The sequence below is a fragment of the Adiantum capillus-veneris genome, chromosome 3, assembly GCF_014529385.1.
Source record: "Adiantum capillus-veneris isolate H3 chromosome 3, ASM1452938v2, whole genome shotgun sequence".
NCBI classification, from domain to species: Eukaryota; Viridiplantae; Streptophyta; class Polypodiopsida; order Polypodiales; family Pteridaceae; genus Adiantum; species Adiantum capillus-veneris.
This window is the reverse complement of record NC_140933.1, coordinates 80,875,738-80,888,715: the sequence shown is the minus strand read 5'-3', so window position 1 is coordinate 80,888,715 and position 12,978 is coordinate 80,875,738. Positions and strand designations below refer to the sequence as shown.

Genomic DNA, 12,978 nt, shown 5'->3' with positions numbered 1-12,978 from the left:
AACCTCTAGTCATTCAACAGCAACTTCAAAGTTAGTAACAAGAGCAAGAACGGTCTAAAGGGCCAATTGCTGTCGTCAGATGTGGATGGAGATGAGGCAGCGTCACCGCCGGAAGTTAACTCTCACATCTTTAGTGATGAGAATGCCAACTCTTGCCGAGTTATGTGAAAAATTATGTGTTAAATTAGTTTTAAGGTTCTTATAATCCCTGTTAGTTTAGTTCTTTGTTTTTAATATAACATAATTTACGTTAGATTTAGATTTATGTTATATTAGATTAGACTTAGGTTTATTTAGGTTTACCCACACACACACACACACACACACGCACGCACAAGAAGAAGAGAGTTTTAACGTCGTAGGAAACTATCCCAAAAGACGTTAAAGATTAGGTTAGATGTAGACTTACGTTAAATTAGATTTAGGTTTATTTTTAGTTAGATTTACGTTTTTTAGATTTACGCTTATTTACGTTAGATTGAGTCCACGCAAGAATTACTTACGGTTTAGGGTTTAGAGTTAGACGAACAGTGAAAAGATCTACTGTGAAAAGATGTTAAGATGCTGTGAAGTGCTACAGCTAGAGAAGAGGCAAAGGGGTTTTGTCCACTACATGCAGTATCATGTAGACGTGGGTGTGTAGATTTCTTGTACCCACAAATATAGGTATTGACCAATAAAGACGAGATGATAACCCGGTGGTTCTGATCTCCGTGCACCTCTAGACCGAGGTGTGCGGGGATTGGACATGACTAGAGAATGTGAGGTAAAGAGAGAGAGAGAGAGAGAGAGAGACACACAGAGAGAGAGAGAGAGAGAGAGAGATAAGACGAACAATGCCAATAGAATATTAAATTTGTTGTCCAGGTTATAAGATTTTTATCCTCATTATGAGTAGTGACGAGGATTGTGGGACCGTCCAACCAAAACACCTATCTCTCAATGAGGGTCTTATGTCCTTGTAATCAATGCAAGCATGTTGTGCGACGGACAAGACGTGTTTCTTTGCAGCACGTTCGCGAATTTGGCGAGTTCGATCCATCTATTATAGATCGAGTTGTTGCCAATTATAACTCGTCGGACTCTGACGCTGGCCAACAAGCAGCAATCTTGCAACCCAATAACGTGTTCGCAGGCGCTTTGGTCAAGCAGCATATGTGAGGCCACAAGATGTAGCCTCTGACAGCTCGGGGGATGATCATGTAGAGCACATTCCCAACGAGGCAATGTTTGAGCCCGAGATTGATGAAATGATCGAGACGATCATGGATTCAGAAAGGCTTATCTATGATGATATGAAAAGTGAAGCCGATACGCCATTGTATAATGGAGCACGTATGTCTAGATTGAAAGCACTCTTGGTTCTTCTCAACATGCAGACAAAGTTTGGATGGAGTGACACTAGCGTCACAGCACTTTTCAGGTGATCTGTTACAATTAGTTTACTTTAATAAAACTCTAAATGTATAATGATCTGATAGATTTTTACACGACTGTATCGTATTTTTATGTTGTGTAGATTGCTTAAAGAGCACATACTACCAGCTGACAATGTGATGCCAAATTCCCGAGATGAAGCAAGAAAGATTTTGCGAAACTTGGGGATGGATTACAATTCTATCCACGCTTGTCCTAATGACTGCATTCTTTTCAGAGGGGAATTCATAGACATGGAGAAGTGTCCGAAATGTGATTCCGAAAGATATCGAGTAGATCTCCACGGGACAAAAATTCCACAAAAGGTTTTGCGACATTTTCCTCTGCTTCCTCGCATCAAGCATTTCTTCGAATGTAAGTCCATGGCCGCCCTAGCATCATGGCATGAGGAGAATAAATCTTCGGATGGTGTGCTACGAATTCCTACAGATTGTGCAGCCTGGAAACATATAGATGGAACATGGTCGGATTTTGCCAGGGAAGCTTGAAATTTGCGCTTAGGCCTGGCTATGGATGGCGTAAATCCATTTGGTCAAAGATCAACATCTTACAGTGTATGGCCCGTTGTCATCGTCAACTACAACATTCCCCCGTGGTTGACTACGAAGAAGGGGCACCTATGGCTAAGCTTGATTGTGCCAGGGCGATATAAAGTGGGGAATATGGATGTGTATCTTCGTCCACTATTGGAAGAGCTACAACAATTGTGGATTGGCATAGAGGTGGTGGATATGAGCCGACACACAGGACGACGGAATGCTTTGATCAGAGGCATTCTAATGTGGACCATGCATGACTATCCCGGGCTAACAGAATGCTCAGGTGATCTATTGACACTCCTCACTCAGACACTGTAAATCTTGTTTTTTCCCATAGTTGATCTATTATCATGTGTATACATGCAGGGCTTCAAACAAGCGGATACAGAGCATGTGTCACATGTGGACCTAGACTGAATGCACGTAGGGCACCCTCACTGAAGAAGCAAATCTACGAAGGTCATCAAGCGTATCTTCCAGAGAATCATGTGTTACGCGACGGCTTTTTGGGAAGAGAGCCACCAAGGATGTCTGCACAAGCATGGTTAGAGCAGAAGGAGATGTGCGATGACGGATTGCCTCCAGGGATGAAGAGACTATCTCTATGGTACGAGTTACCATACTGGCCCCGACTCATGATCAATCACTTGCTCGATCCAATGCACATATTCAAGAATGTGGGTAATCTACTATGGGACCATCTGACTGGCAAGAAAGATACTTTGGGAGCCAGAGTTGACCTTAGAAATGTGGATCGTATGGAGCAATATTGGCCCCAAACAGCGTCTGATGGATCGATAAAACTCCCTAGCGGCACCATGGATTTTCACAGGAGCCCAAGAACGCAAAGTAAAAGAGACCATTCGATCTTTGCGGACCCCCACTGGCGTAATGCACTCGCTCCGAACGTGTTTTACTAAAGAAGGAAAGCTTACCGGTTTGAAGTCACACGATTGGCATAAAATGTGTCAGGTACGTTCATAGTGGACTTTAATATCATTGCATAAAATGTGGACTTTAATATCATTGCTGCACATACTTTACAGTTTATTTTACCGGTTGCCATTGAGGGATGTTTGTCTCTCGACATCCGTAACACAATCTACAAACTTGCAAAGCTGGTGCAATGGATCTCACAAAAGGAGATCAATGTAGACTCCATACCATTCGCCAAACTAAATGTTGCGGAGCTTGTGTGCATGTTTGAGAAATATTTTCCTACTACCATGCTAACCATTCAGGTGCATCTTCTTGTTCACATAGTTGATGAGGTGGAAATAGCTGGCACAGTTCATTCCAGATGGATGTTCTTCTTAGAACGTTTCATGAAAACGCTTAAGGGATATGTGCGTCAAAAGGCACGTCCGGAGGGTAGCATGGCAGAAGGTTGGTTGGTATCAGAGTCCCTAGTGTACATTGGAGAGTGGCTAGACGGATTTGATAAAGCCCGGGACACGCTATGGCGAACCATAGATGATGAGCGCATATCTGGGATTGTCATGTGCAATCTCGGTGTTGAGAAGAAGATGACGGAAGATCTAGAGGCTAAAATCAACCGATTTTGCATGCTTCACAATCCAGTGATGCAAAAGTGGATTTCACAATATGAGGATGCAAAGCAAGAGCGACAAAGGGCACGAATCGAGTGGAGACGGGGAAGACGACCATCGATGCACTATCCAGCGGTTCTGGAGAGCCTACCAACCTTCATGAGCTTAAGATGGTTGCACAACCAATTGAAAAGCGCACAACAATGCGGTGACGAAGTGACTGAGGAAGAGTGGGAGTACTCTCGGGGTTGCGCGACCAAGGTAAGTTTGCAATGTACGACTAGCAAGTGACTTTATTTATAAACGTTTGAACGGCCACTCATAATCTTTGTTCGTTGTAGTATAAGTCATACACAGCAGCATGGTGTAAAGGTCGACATTTTAGGGTGGAACGAATCGACAAAAAGCGTTTTACTCAAGATTGTGGAATCATGGCAAAATTTGAACAGTCTAGTCGACGACGTTCCTCTGATGCAGATCCTGTGGTGGCGGAACTCACTTACTTCGGCACGCTGCAAGAGATTTTGAGGATCGATTACAGAGGATTTTTTGTCGACTTGTTCGACGTGCAATGGTTCAAGATAATCATGGAGGGTCGCAACGCTACTGTGCGTAGAGGAGAGTCTGGTTTTCTTGAGGTGGATTCTACTAAGAAATGGACTGACCTAAGAGACACTTTCGTACTACCCGAGCATTGTGAACAAGTAAGTATGTAAATAGTTAACATCCCCCTTTTACAAGTTATGTGCTTGAAAGCTCTCATGTAAGTTATGTGGCTCTGGCAGGTAATATTTCATCCTACAAAGTCTACATCAAACTGGTGGTACGTCATAGAGGTAGCCCCTCGTAGTGCAAGGACGTATGAAGGCTACCATGTGCCAATCACAACGGCATCAATGGAGGAGATCAGAGAAGATGCTCAATCAGAAGCCGCTGCGGTGGTGCTAGGCGAGCATCAAGATGCTACTACTCTATATGGGGTGCATGCAGAGGAGCTACAAAATGAAACAGAGGATATGTGTTTAAACGGAGAGCTCTATATAGATATAGGAAGTTATGCTGAGTTATGCGAGGATGAGAGAGAGATCTCTTAAAGCCACAAATATTGTATTTGAACAATTTTGCTCCGTGTTGTAAAAGCTCTGGCTCTCTAAGTACCTTCCATGGTGTATAACGCTCTTTTCTACTCGCGCTCACATCTTTTGATTGAAAATTCTGAGTTTTCGACTTGCCTCTTCTATCACTCAATTCATTGCGTCATTGTATTTATATGCGTCATTACGTCATTGTATTTAATGGTCTTTGCGTCATTGTCTACTCTATTCATTCAATATTAAGTTTAAATATTCGTGTGTTTAATGCAGGTATGGATGATGAGGAGTTTCTTTCTTCTTTGTCACCGCAGCAGAGACAGTGGTACGTGGAGCGTCATCGCTCTGGCGCATCATCACGCGTTCCTACTCCATCCGCATCTCCCTCTCTTTCGGAGCATTCGGCGCGCTCCGAAGCTTCGGCGTCGACGAGACAAGCTTCACACTCGTCTAGACACCGGCGCTCTAGTGGTGGCGGTGGCGGTTGTTGTGGGGATTCCGCCACCGATGCCTCCACACCGCCTCGTGTTCGACGAGGCTCTTTACCCTCCCCTTCTTTGCCCGCCCCCACACCAGCCACAACATCGCCATCTACGCCAGGTTTTGCATGGCTGACTGTTCCTAGAAGCTACACACCTCTACCTACTCCGCCAGGAGCCACCCCACTCGACACTCCTCGCTTCGGGGCCCAGACGCCGGTGGAGACACCTGACGTCCGTACCCCCATCGACACGCCGCTAGAGACCCCTGCCGGGACACCCAGGTTCACGCGTCACCGGCCCGAGGGCTTGTCTTACTCCGTCGACTTCAGCAGCGGCATCATCATGGATGATGACGGCAAGAAGGTGATCTCGCGCATGCGTGGTCTTTGCTCTCAGCTGTTTAGACACTACATACTAAACAAATGGAGTGAAGTACCAAGTGATTTAAAAAACAGAGTCATCAGCATACTTCATGATGAGTTTCCCGTTCCAACACGGGATCAGCGCTTCAATGAAGACCTGATGAAGATTCGAATGCGCGAATACTGCAAACACAAGCGTTCCGAAGTGCAAAAAGCAATCAAGAATGGGTGGAACAGGCCAGATTGGTTGGCCAAAGAAGATTGGAAGAATGCGAAGAAAGCAGCGCGCGAGAATCCCGACAAGTGGAAGCAACAAAAGGATGCAGCCAGAGTGCGAGTAGAGGCAGGGAGCTCGCACCACTTGGGGAGCGGTGGATGGGCATCATTTGAGGCCGATTTTGTAAGTGTTTTCGCATTGCTCTTTATGTTCGATAGTTTAGGGTTTATGAGTTTTTTAATTCTAACATAATGAAATCTTTGTATGTTTTGACAGTGGTCGATGACAGGACGTGATCCCACACCGTACGAGCGCGAGTACGCAGGCAGGAAGGGCTTAAACGCCCTGATGGACATTCTCAGTTCTCGCGGCGGCATGATTAGTATTAGGGTTTACTCTTTTCTATTTTTTGTATTGTTTTATAAATGTCGTTATATGTTTATACTTACTGAAAGCTGTCTTATTGTCTTTTTTTGCAGAATCCGACAGATACGCCGCTTGGACGCGATGAGACGTCTGACTAGACGATGTCAGTTTAGCCGTAGCTAGATAGCATTAGTTTAGGGTTTCTCATAGCTTATATATCATGAGACGGATTTTATACGTCTTTTTGAACCATGTATATTATTACATTTGTCACCGCAGTTCCTTTTGCCAATCAATTCTTTATGCCTATGATGTTGTACAATTGTCATTATTACATTTGCCAATCAATTCATTTTGCCTATGATGTGTACAATTGTCAATTTTGCAAACAATGCGTCTTGTGGGTGACTATTTTAGGTCTATTATCTACCCTTGCACTTTTTTTAAAAAGTGAATCAAGTACAATATGGTTGATGGGTGGCAGGGCGCCCATTCAATGCCCTGCCACCAAAAAAAAATTCTCTCGGGCGTCGCTATAACCGTCGCTATTTATGGCTCTGTAGCATCGCTATGAGCGTCGCTATAGTCTTCTGTGTAAACGTCGCTATAACCGTCTCTATGAGCGTTGCTATGAGCGTCTCTATATAGCGACGCTTATAGCGACGCTCGTAGAGACGGTTTTAGCGACGCCGGGGGTTATAAAAACCCAGTGTATTTCCGTCGCTAACAGCGTCACAAGAGCACACAACCTCTTGTAGTGTAAGCAAAACACTTAGCAAACACAACTTTAATTATCCCCCTTCTCAGACCCAAGACCTCACACACCTTCGAAGATGGTGAGAGCTAGCAAGGTATGAGAGTAGATTGAGAGGAAGAAGGAGTATCTTACGAGAAAGATGTACATCTCCTCACATAATCACTCATATTAGAATAGCTTAGCTTAGTAATTAGCTTGGTAGAGGAGATGAGCATGCATTGAAGCTTGGCTCTTGGTTGGATTTGCATCCACAAGCCAAGAGTGTGTTGATGTAGGCTTCTATCTCACAAGCTTAGAGTAGGTGATGAGCTCTCCATTAAAGCTTGGGAAAAGATAGTCTTCTCTTTCTTCACACATAGACTTGTGTGAGTGTGTGTGTGATAATCCTTGAAAAAATCAACCCCCTCTCTCTCTTGGGCGAGCCCCCTTGCTAATTGCTCTTGCAGGCTCCCTATTGGACAATGCCAAGCTCAGCCAATGGCTATTAAGCAGCATAAGTGATAGCCTTCTGATATGTGTCCCCCTTTCCCCTTTTGTGAGAGCTTAATCAGTTAAACTTAATTAATTTAAATGAATTAAATCCCCATTGGACCTTTCCCCATTCTGACCAATAGGAATTAAGTAGCCCATTGGGCTGCTCAATTCCTATTGGACCCCTTCACAGGCTGTCCAATAATCATCCAGGAGACTTAATTTTCATTGGTTCTTTTTATTAAGTGTTTTTAAATTAATTAAACTAGATTTACTCTAGCCTAAATCTCATTGGTCCACCTCCAAGGCCATCCAATAGGAATTGGGCACACCTTGTGGGCATCTGGGCTAGGGAGCTGACAGGTGTCCCTAATTCCCTTTGTGTAAAGGGAGCCTGTGTGTGTGTGTGTGACTTTCTCTCTCATCCCCTAGAAGAAAGGCTTCCCCCCTCCCATGTAGGGATATGCAAAGACTTTTTGGTCACACAAAAAGCATCCAATTTCCCCTAGGGTTGACCTTTGGACACAACCTTTGAATTCTAGAACCTTAGCATTTTGGAAGTCTTAATGGGCTGAACCTTAGGGTCTTTTTAGCCCATTGTTGCATATGGCTCTTTTGCAGATGGCCCCTCCTTTGGATCCCTATTTTCCCTCCTTTGGATCCCTATTGTGGCCTGTCTGCTAGCTTAACCAATATTCTATCTTTTTCTCCCCTAGCACTTCCCCACATTAAATGATCAGTTTAATATGAGAAAATCATTTAGGAGAATTAGATATTGATTATTATGACATTACCTCTCTCTTGAAATCATAGTCGTCCTCGACTTTGGTGTAGAGAAGATAAAGCATATTCATGAGTCCTTTTCTTAGCGGGTAGAGGATCCCTATGTTACCCTACGACATCATTTCACAATGGATGACTAGTCCATTTGGCGCTTGAGAGCCTGAGGCTGCCGCAAGCATGTCTGCAGATTAGTCCTATCAGTCTTCCATAGTAGAGTGACAAGCTCTACTTGGTGTTTGGGAGACGTCGTCTCCGCAAACTTGATCTAAGCATGCATACTACTTCATTTTTGTGCACAATAAAAAAAAGAGAGTCTTATAAGACAAAAACTTTGTTCATTTTTAACATTTTGTACATTTGCTTACTCTTGGGAAGCATTGTAAGCATTGACAAGGTTTAGGTTATCCTTTAATTGTATGCCTTGCATCCATCTAGCATCTTCAAAAGGATAATTCTTAAACTTAATAAGATATCGTCCCATAGTCTTACCGCCTCTTAATACCTTGTCTTCATGTCGGAGAATGGACTCGGGCTGCAGCACCTCCTCTTGGTCCTCCATCTCCGGTGGGTCTTCAATAGTTGGTTCTTGAGGTGGCTCTCCTTTGTAAGGCTTTAATAGGCTCACATGGAAAGCATTGTGTATGAGCCAATGATTGGGCAACTTGAGTTGATAGGCCATCTCATTGATTGGCCTAAGAATCTGGAAGGGACCATAGTACCTTTTTGCTAGTTTAGCATAGTACTTTTGGTGTCCTGTAGGATTCTTGCCCGTCGTGTGCCTTAATCGAGCATTGGAAAACTTTAATAAGACCCAATCATTTTCTTTAAAGGTTTGGGCTCTTCTGTGCTTGTTAGCAACAGCTTTTTGCCTTTGCTGTGAGATAGAGATAGCATCCTTAATATTTTGAAAAGTTTCTTGTAGGTCTCGGCTATACTCATCTGCAGCGAAGATCTTCCCATGTACCTTAAGTAGCAAGGGACTTTTTGATCTTCCCTCAATTACCTCAAAAGGTGCTTTTCCCGTGGAAGTATGTACAGTGTTATTGTAAGCATACTCCACTAAGGGTAAGTACTTCTCCCATTGGGATCTTTGATCTATTTCCGTTACATAGGCTTTTAGGAGATCGAGAATGGTTAGGTTAGCTATTTCACTTTGGCCATCCGTTTGTGGATGATAGGCCGAAGAGAAGTTTAGCCTTGTCCCTAAATTCTCAAAGAGACCCTTCTAGAAATTACTGGTCATTCTAGGATCTCTATCCGACACTATGGACATTGGCAAGCCATGGTACTTGAAAATTTGTGAAATGAAGAGGGTTGCCATTTGATGAGCTTTGATAGTCTTTTTGACAGGTATAAAATGAGCTTGTTTACTAAACCTGTCTACTATTGTCCATATTCCCGTATTCCCATGGATAGACTTAGGCAATCCAAAGATAAAATCCATGGATATGCTCTCCCATGGTGAATTAGGGATTGGCAAAGGTTGAAGCAATCCAAGTTGCTTCCCTCTATCAAATTTTGTCTTTTGGCATACCACACATTTAGAAACATACTCTTGTATGTTCACTTTCATGGTAGGCCAATAGAAATATGTTTCGATTCCCTTTAAGGTAGACTGAATCCCTCTATGCCCCGCATAAGGTGGAGCATGAGATTCATGTTGAGATGTTGAGCTCTACACCTTGAGCTGGCATCCACTACGGGTCTTGGCCGCTTACGGCATTTACTCACTGGCGCGTAAGGTGACCGACACGGAGGATCTCTGCCAGTGATTCTACAGCTGGACTACACATATAGTGCCAACCTAGTACGCTTCTAGCGAGTTCACACTTAGTGACCGCATGTATATATGTGCTACTTTTCAGCTTTAGCACTTAGTCATTTTGTACTCTCTTTTCTAAGAAGAAGAAGAAGCTTTCCATCTCTGTGTGCTTTGTGCTTGTCTTGTGTAGCTCTCTTGCATCCTCATTCTTTACATGGTATCAGAGCCTGGTGCAGGCAAGAGAGGCTAAGAGAGCAAGAGCATCACAATCCCTTCGTTCGCAATCCACGACCAGATGCCGAAGGCGCCTCGCACATCGAAAAAAATTTAGGGGTTTTTCGCACAAGTTTCTGAACAGGTCTCCAAAGTGCAGTATACAGAGATTTACTGTACAATTACATTGGTTGTATGTACGCTTGATTGTGGACACTCGTTGAGTGTAGAAAGCGTTACAGGTACCACGATAGCAGGTTCAGCAGATTTGCAGGTTTTTGCAGATTGCAGCTATTTTGTCTTAGTGCTTCAAGATGTCTGACGGTTTCAGTCAGATTGTTACTGAGAAGCTTGAGAAAAATAACTACCCTGCATGGAAGTTCAGAATAACAAATTTCCTAAAAGGAAAAGGTTATTGGGACTATGTAGAAGGAGACAATGAAAAGGAACCAGAGATTCCCGAGGCAAATGCTACAGCAGAACAAAGGAAAGCTTTGAGGGACTGGCAACAAGGCCAGAGCAAAGTGATGTATTGGCTTTCTATGAGCATCACAGATGGCATGATGGGCTATCTACAGGATGCTGAAACCCCCGCCATTGCATGGAGAAACTTAGGCAGAGTGTTCGAGGTGAACACCAAGGCCAGGAAGCTTCAACTAAAGTCGGAGCTAAATCAGGTTAAGAGGAACAACCTCTCAATCAATGATTATGCCTTGAAGATCAAGAGTATCATTGAGGCTCTTGGATCTATTAAAGTCTCAGTGGAAGACGATGACATTGTCCGTGCATGCTTGGATGGCCTAGGAGATGAGTATGTACATTTTAGGTCTTCCATGAATACAAGAGACGACATCCCCGTGTTCCAAGATTTGATTTCTATGCTTATTCTTGAGGAGAAGAACCTTGACACATCTTCTTCTCATGGCAGAAATAATTCTGAACAGGCCTTCCATTCTAACTCCAACAGAGGTAGAGGTAGAGGTTGTGGTCGAGGCCCAAGGGGTTGCAGGCACCAATTTCTGGAAGGTCAATCAAATCAAAACAATACAGGTGGCAGGGGAAACCAGTCTCAAGGCAGGGGGAGTCAAAGAGGTCGTGGTGCAGGATCAAGCAGGCAGCAACATACTCCAGATAGCAGAGAATGTTGGATTTGTGGTGAAAGAGGTCACATGTCACGTGACTGTCCAAAGGGAAAAGCAAGTGGAAAGAGAGAACAGGGAAACTATGCATCTACTAGCAGAGATGCAGATGATAGCAAAAACGAGCGCATGTTTGTTATGCAACATGTAATGAATACAATGACTGCAGAGAATTCCACCCAAGATGATGTTTGGTATGTGGATTCAGGTGCCTCTAATCACATGAAGTCTCGTGGAGAGTGGTTTAGAGATATGCGCAAACCAGATGTGTCAGGCTATGTGCAGACAGGAGATGACACAGCTCACCCCATTGCTCATGTAGGGGACATACCTCTAAATACGAAGAGTGGGAAATCAAAGTACTTAGCAGATGTACTTCATGTCCCAAACATTACAAAGAATCTTGTTTCTGTTGGACAAATGTTTGAGCAGGGTTTGCAGGTTCGCTTTAATCCAAATGGCTGTTATGTAGAAGATTTCCAGAATGGCTGTAAGCTGATCACAGAGGGCAAATGTGTGGGCGGAATGTTTACGCTGAATGTAGACATGCCTAAGGTAAAAGCTGCATTATTTGCACAGGGCATAGGTGTTGTGGCTGATGTTGACATTTGGCACAAACGCATTGGCCATGTCAATGAGCAGAGATTGCGCAGCATGCAATCAAAACATATTGTAAAAGGTTTGCCCAAATTCAAGGTGGATGGTATGCATAAAGTGTGTGCAGCATGCCAGTTTGGAAAACAGTCAAAGGGCTCATTTCCACATGAGCGCAATGTATGTAAAAAGCCACTTGAGGTGGTGCACACAGATATTTGGGGTCCAACCGATACTGCAAGTATACATGGTTGCAAGTATTATGTCTCTTTCATTGATGACCATACAAGGAAAGTATGGGTCTACTTCATGCGTAACAAAAGTGAAGTGTTTGGTCACTTTCAAGACTTCAAAGTCATGATTGAGAAGGAGACAGATATGCAAATCAAGACATTGAGGTCAGATGGAGGGGGAGAGTACTTCTCCAATGATTTTTCAGTTTTTCTGCGAATGCATGGTATACGCAGGCAGTTTACATGCAGATATACTCCACAATAGAATGGGGTCGCAGAAAGGAAAAACAGGCACATTGCAGAGGTTGCACGTGCATTGATGAATGAGAAGAACATGCCTCATCATTTCTGGGCTGAAGCCGTAAATATAGCTGTGTACATTATAAACAGGACACCTACAGCTGTGGTGCATGATGTAACACCTGAGGAAAAGTTTACAGGTACAAAGCCTGATTTGGCACACTTGAAAGTGTTTGGCTGCATAGCCTACGTGCATGTACCAGATGAGTTGCGTAGGAAATTGGATCCTAAAGCAGAGAAATGTATTCTTGTGGGATATTCCCTTGAACAAAAGGGGTACAGGTGCTACAATCCTACTACACGAGAATTACGAGTGAGCAGAGATGTAGTCTTTGATGAGATGAGCAGCTGGTACAATAATGAACATGGCACTATTGGGGCTGATGTAAAAGATGATGTGGTTGTACAAAATGTGAGGCCACAGTCACAGGTTTTGAGTGGACCACAAGAGTCCTCTTCTCGTGGCTCTGTTGAGAAACCATGGAATGGTAGACTACGTACGCAGTTACTCCACCAACAGGTACAGGGAATGTATCACTAAAAGGAAAGGAAAAGGTTGATGAACCTCCCTTTATGGCTGATGCATCATCAGGTTTTTCACATGTAGACATGGATTCAGATGGTTCTGAACAAAGTCTTGATGAGGAATTTGGAATTTCGGCTGTCAGGACACCTGGTGTAA

At 43.7% G+C, this 12,978-nt stretch overlaps 1 protein-coding gene across 1 annotated transcript; it reads left to right on the top strand.

Moving 5' to 3' along the window:
- The first annotated feature begins 5,474 nt into the window (after positions 1-5,474).
- LOC147461176 (uncharacterized) lies at positions 5,475-6,227 on the top strand. The gene is made up of 2 exons (XM_086504977.1): positions 5,475-5,861; positions 5,955-6,227. The coding sequence occupies exons 1-2, from the start codon at positions 5,475-5,477 to the stop codon at positions 6,225-6,227; spliced, it is 660 nt and encodes a 219-aa protein (XP_086361103.1).
- The last annotated feature ends 6,751 nt before the right edge of the window (positions 6,228-12,978 follow it).

Bases quoted from the DNA above. Each gene is read 5' to 3' on its own strand.
- LOC147461176 (XM_086504977.1), top strand. From the start codon at position 5,475: ATGCGTGGTCTTTGCTCTCAGCTGTTTAGACACTACATACTAAACAAA. The intron at 5,862-5,954 runs GTAAGTGTTTTC...ATGTTTTGACAG, and splicing joins CATCATTTGAGGCCGATTTT to TGGTCGATGACAGGACGTGA.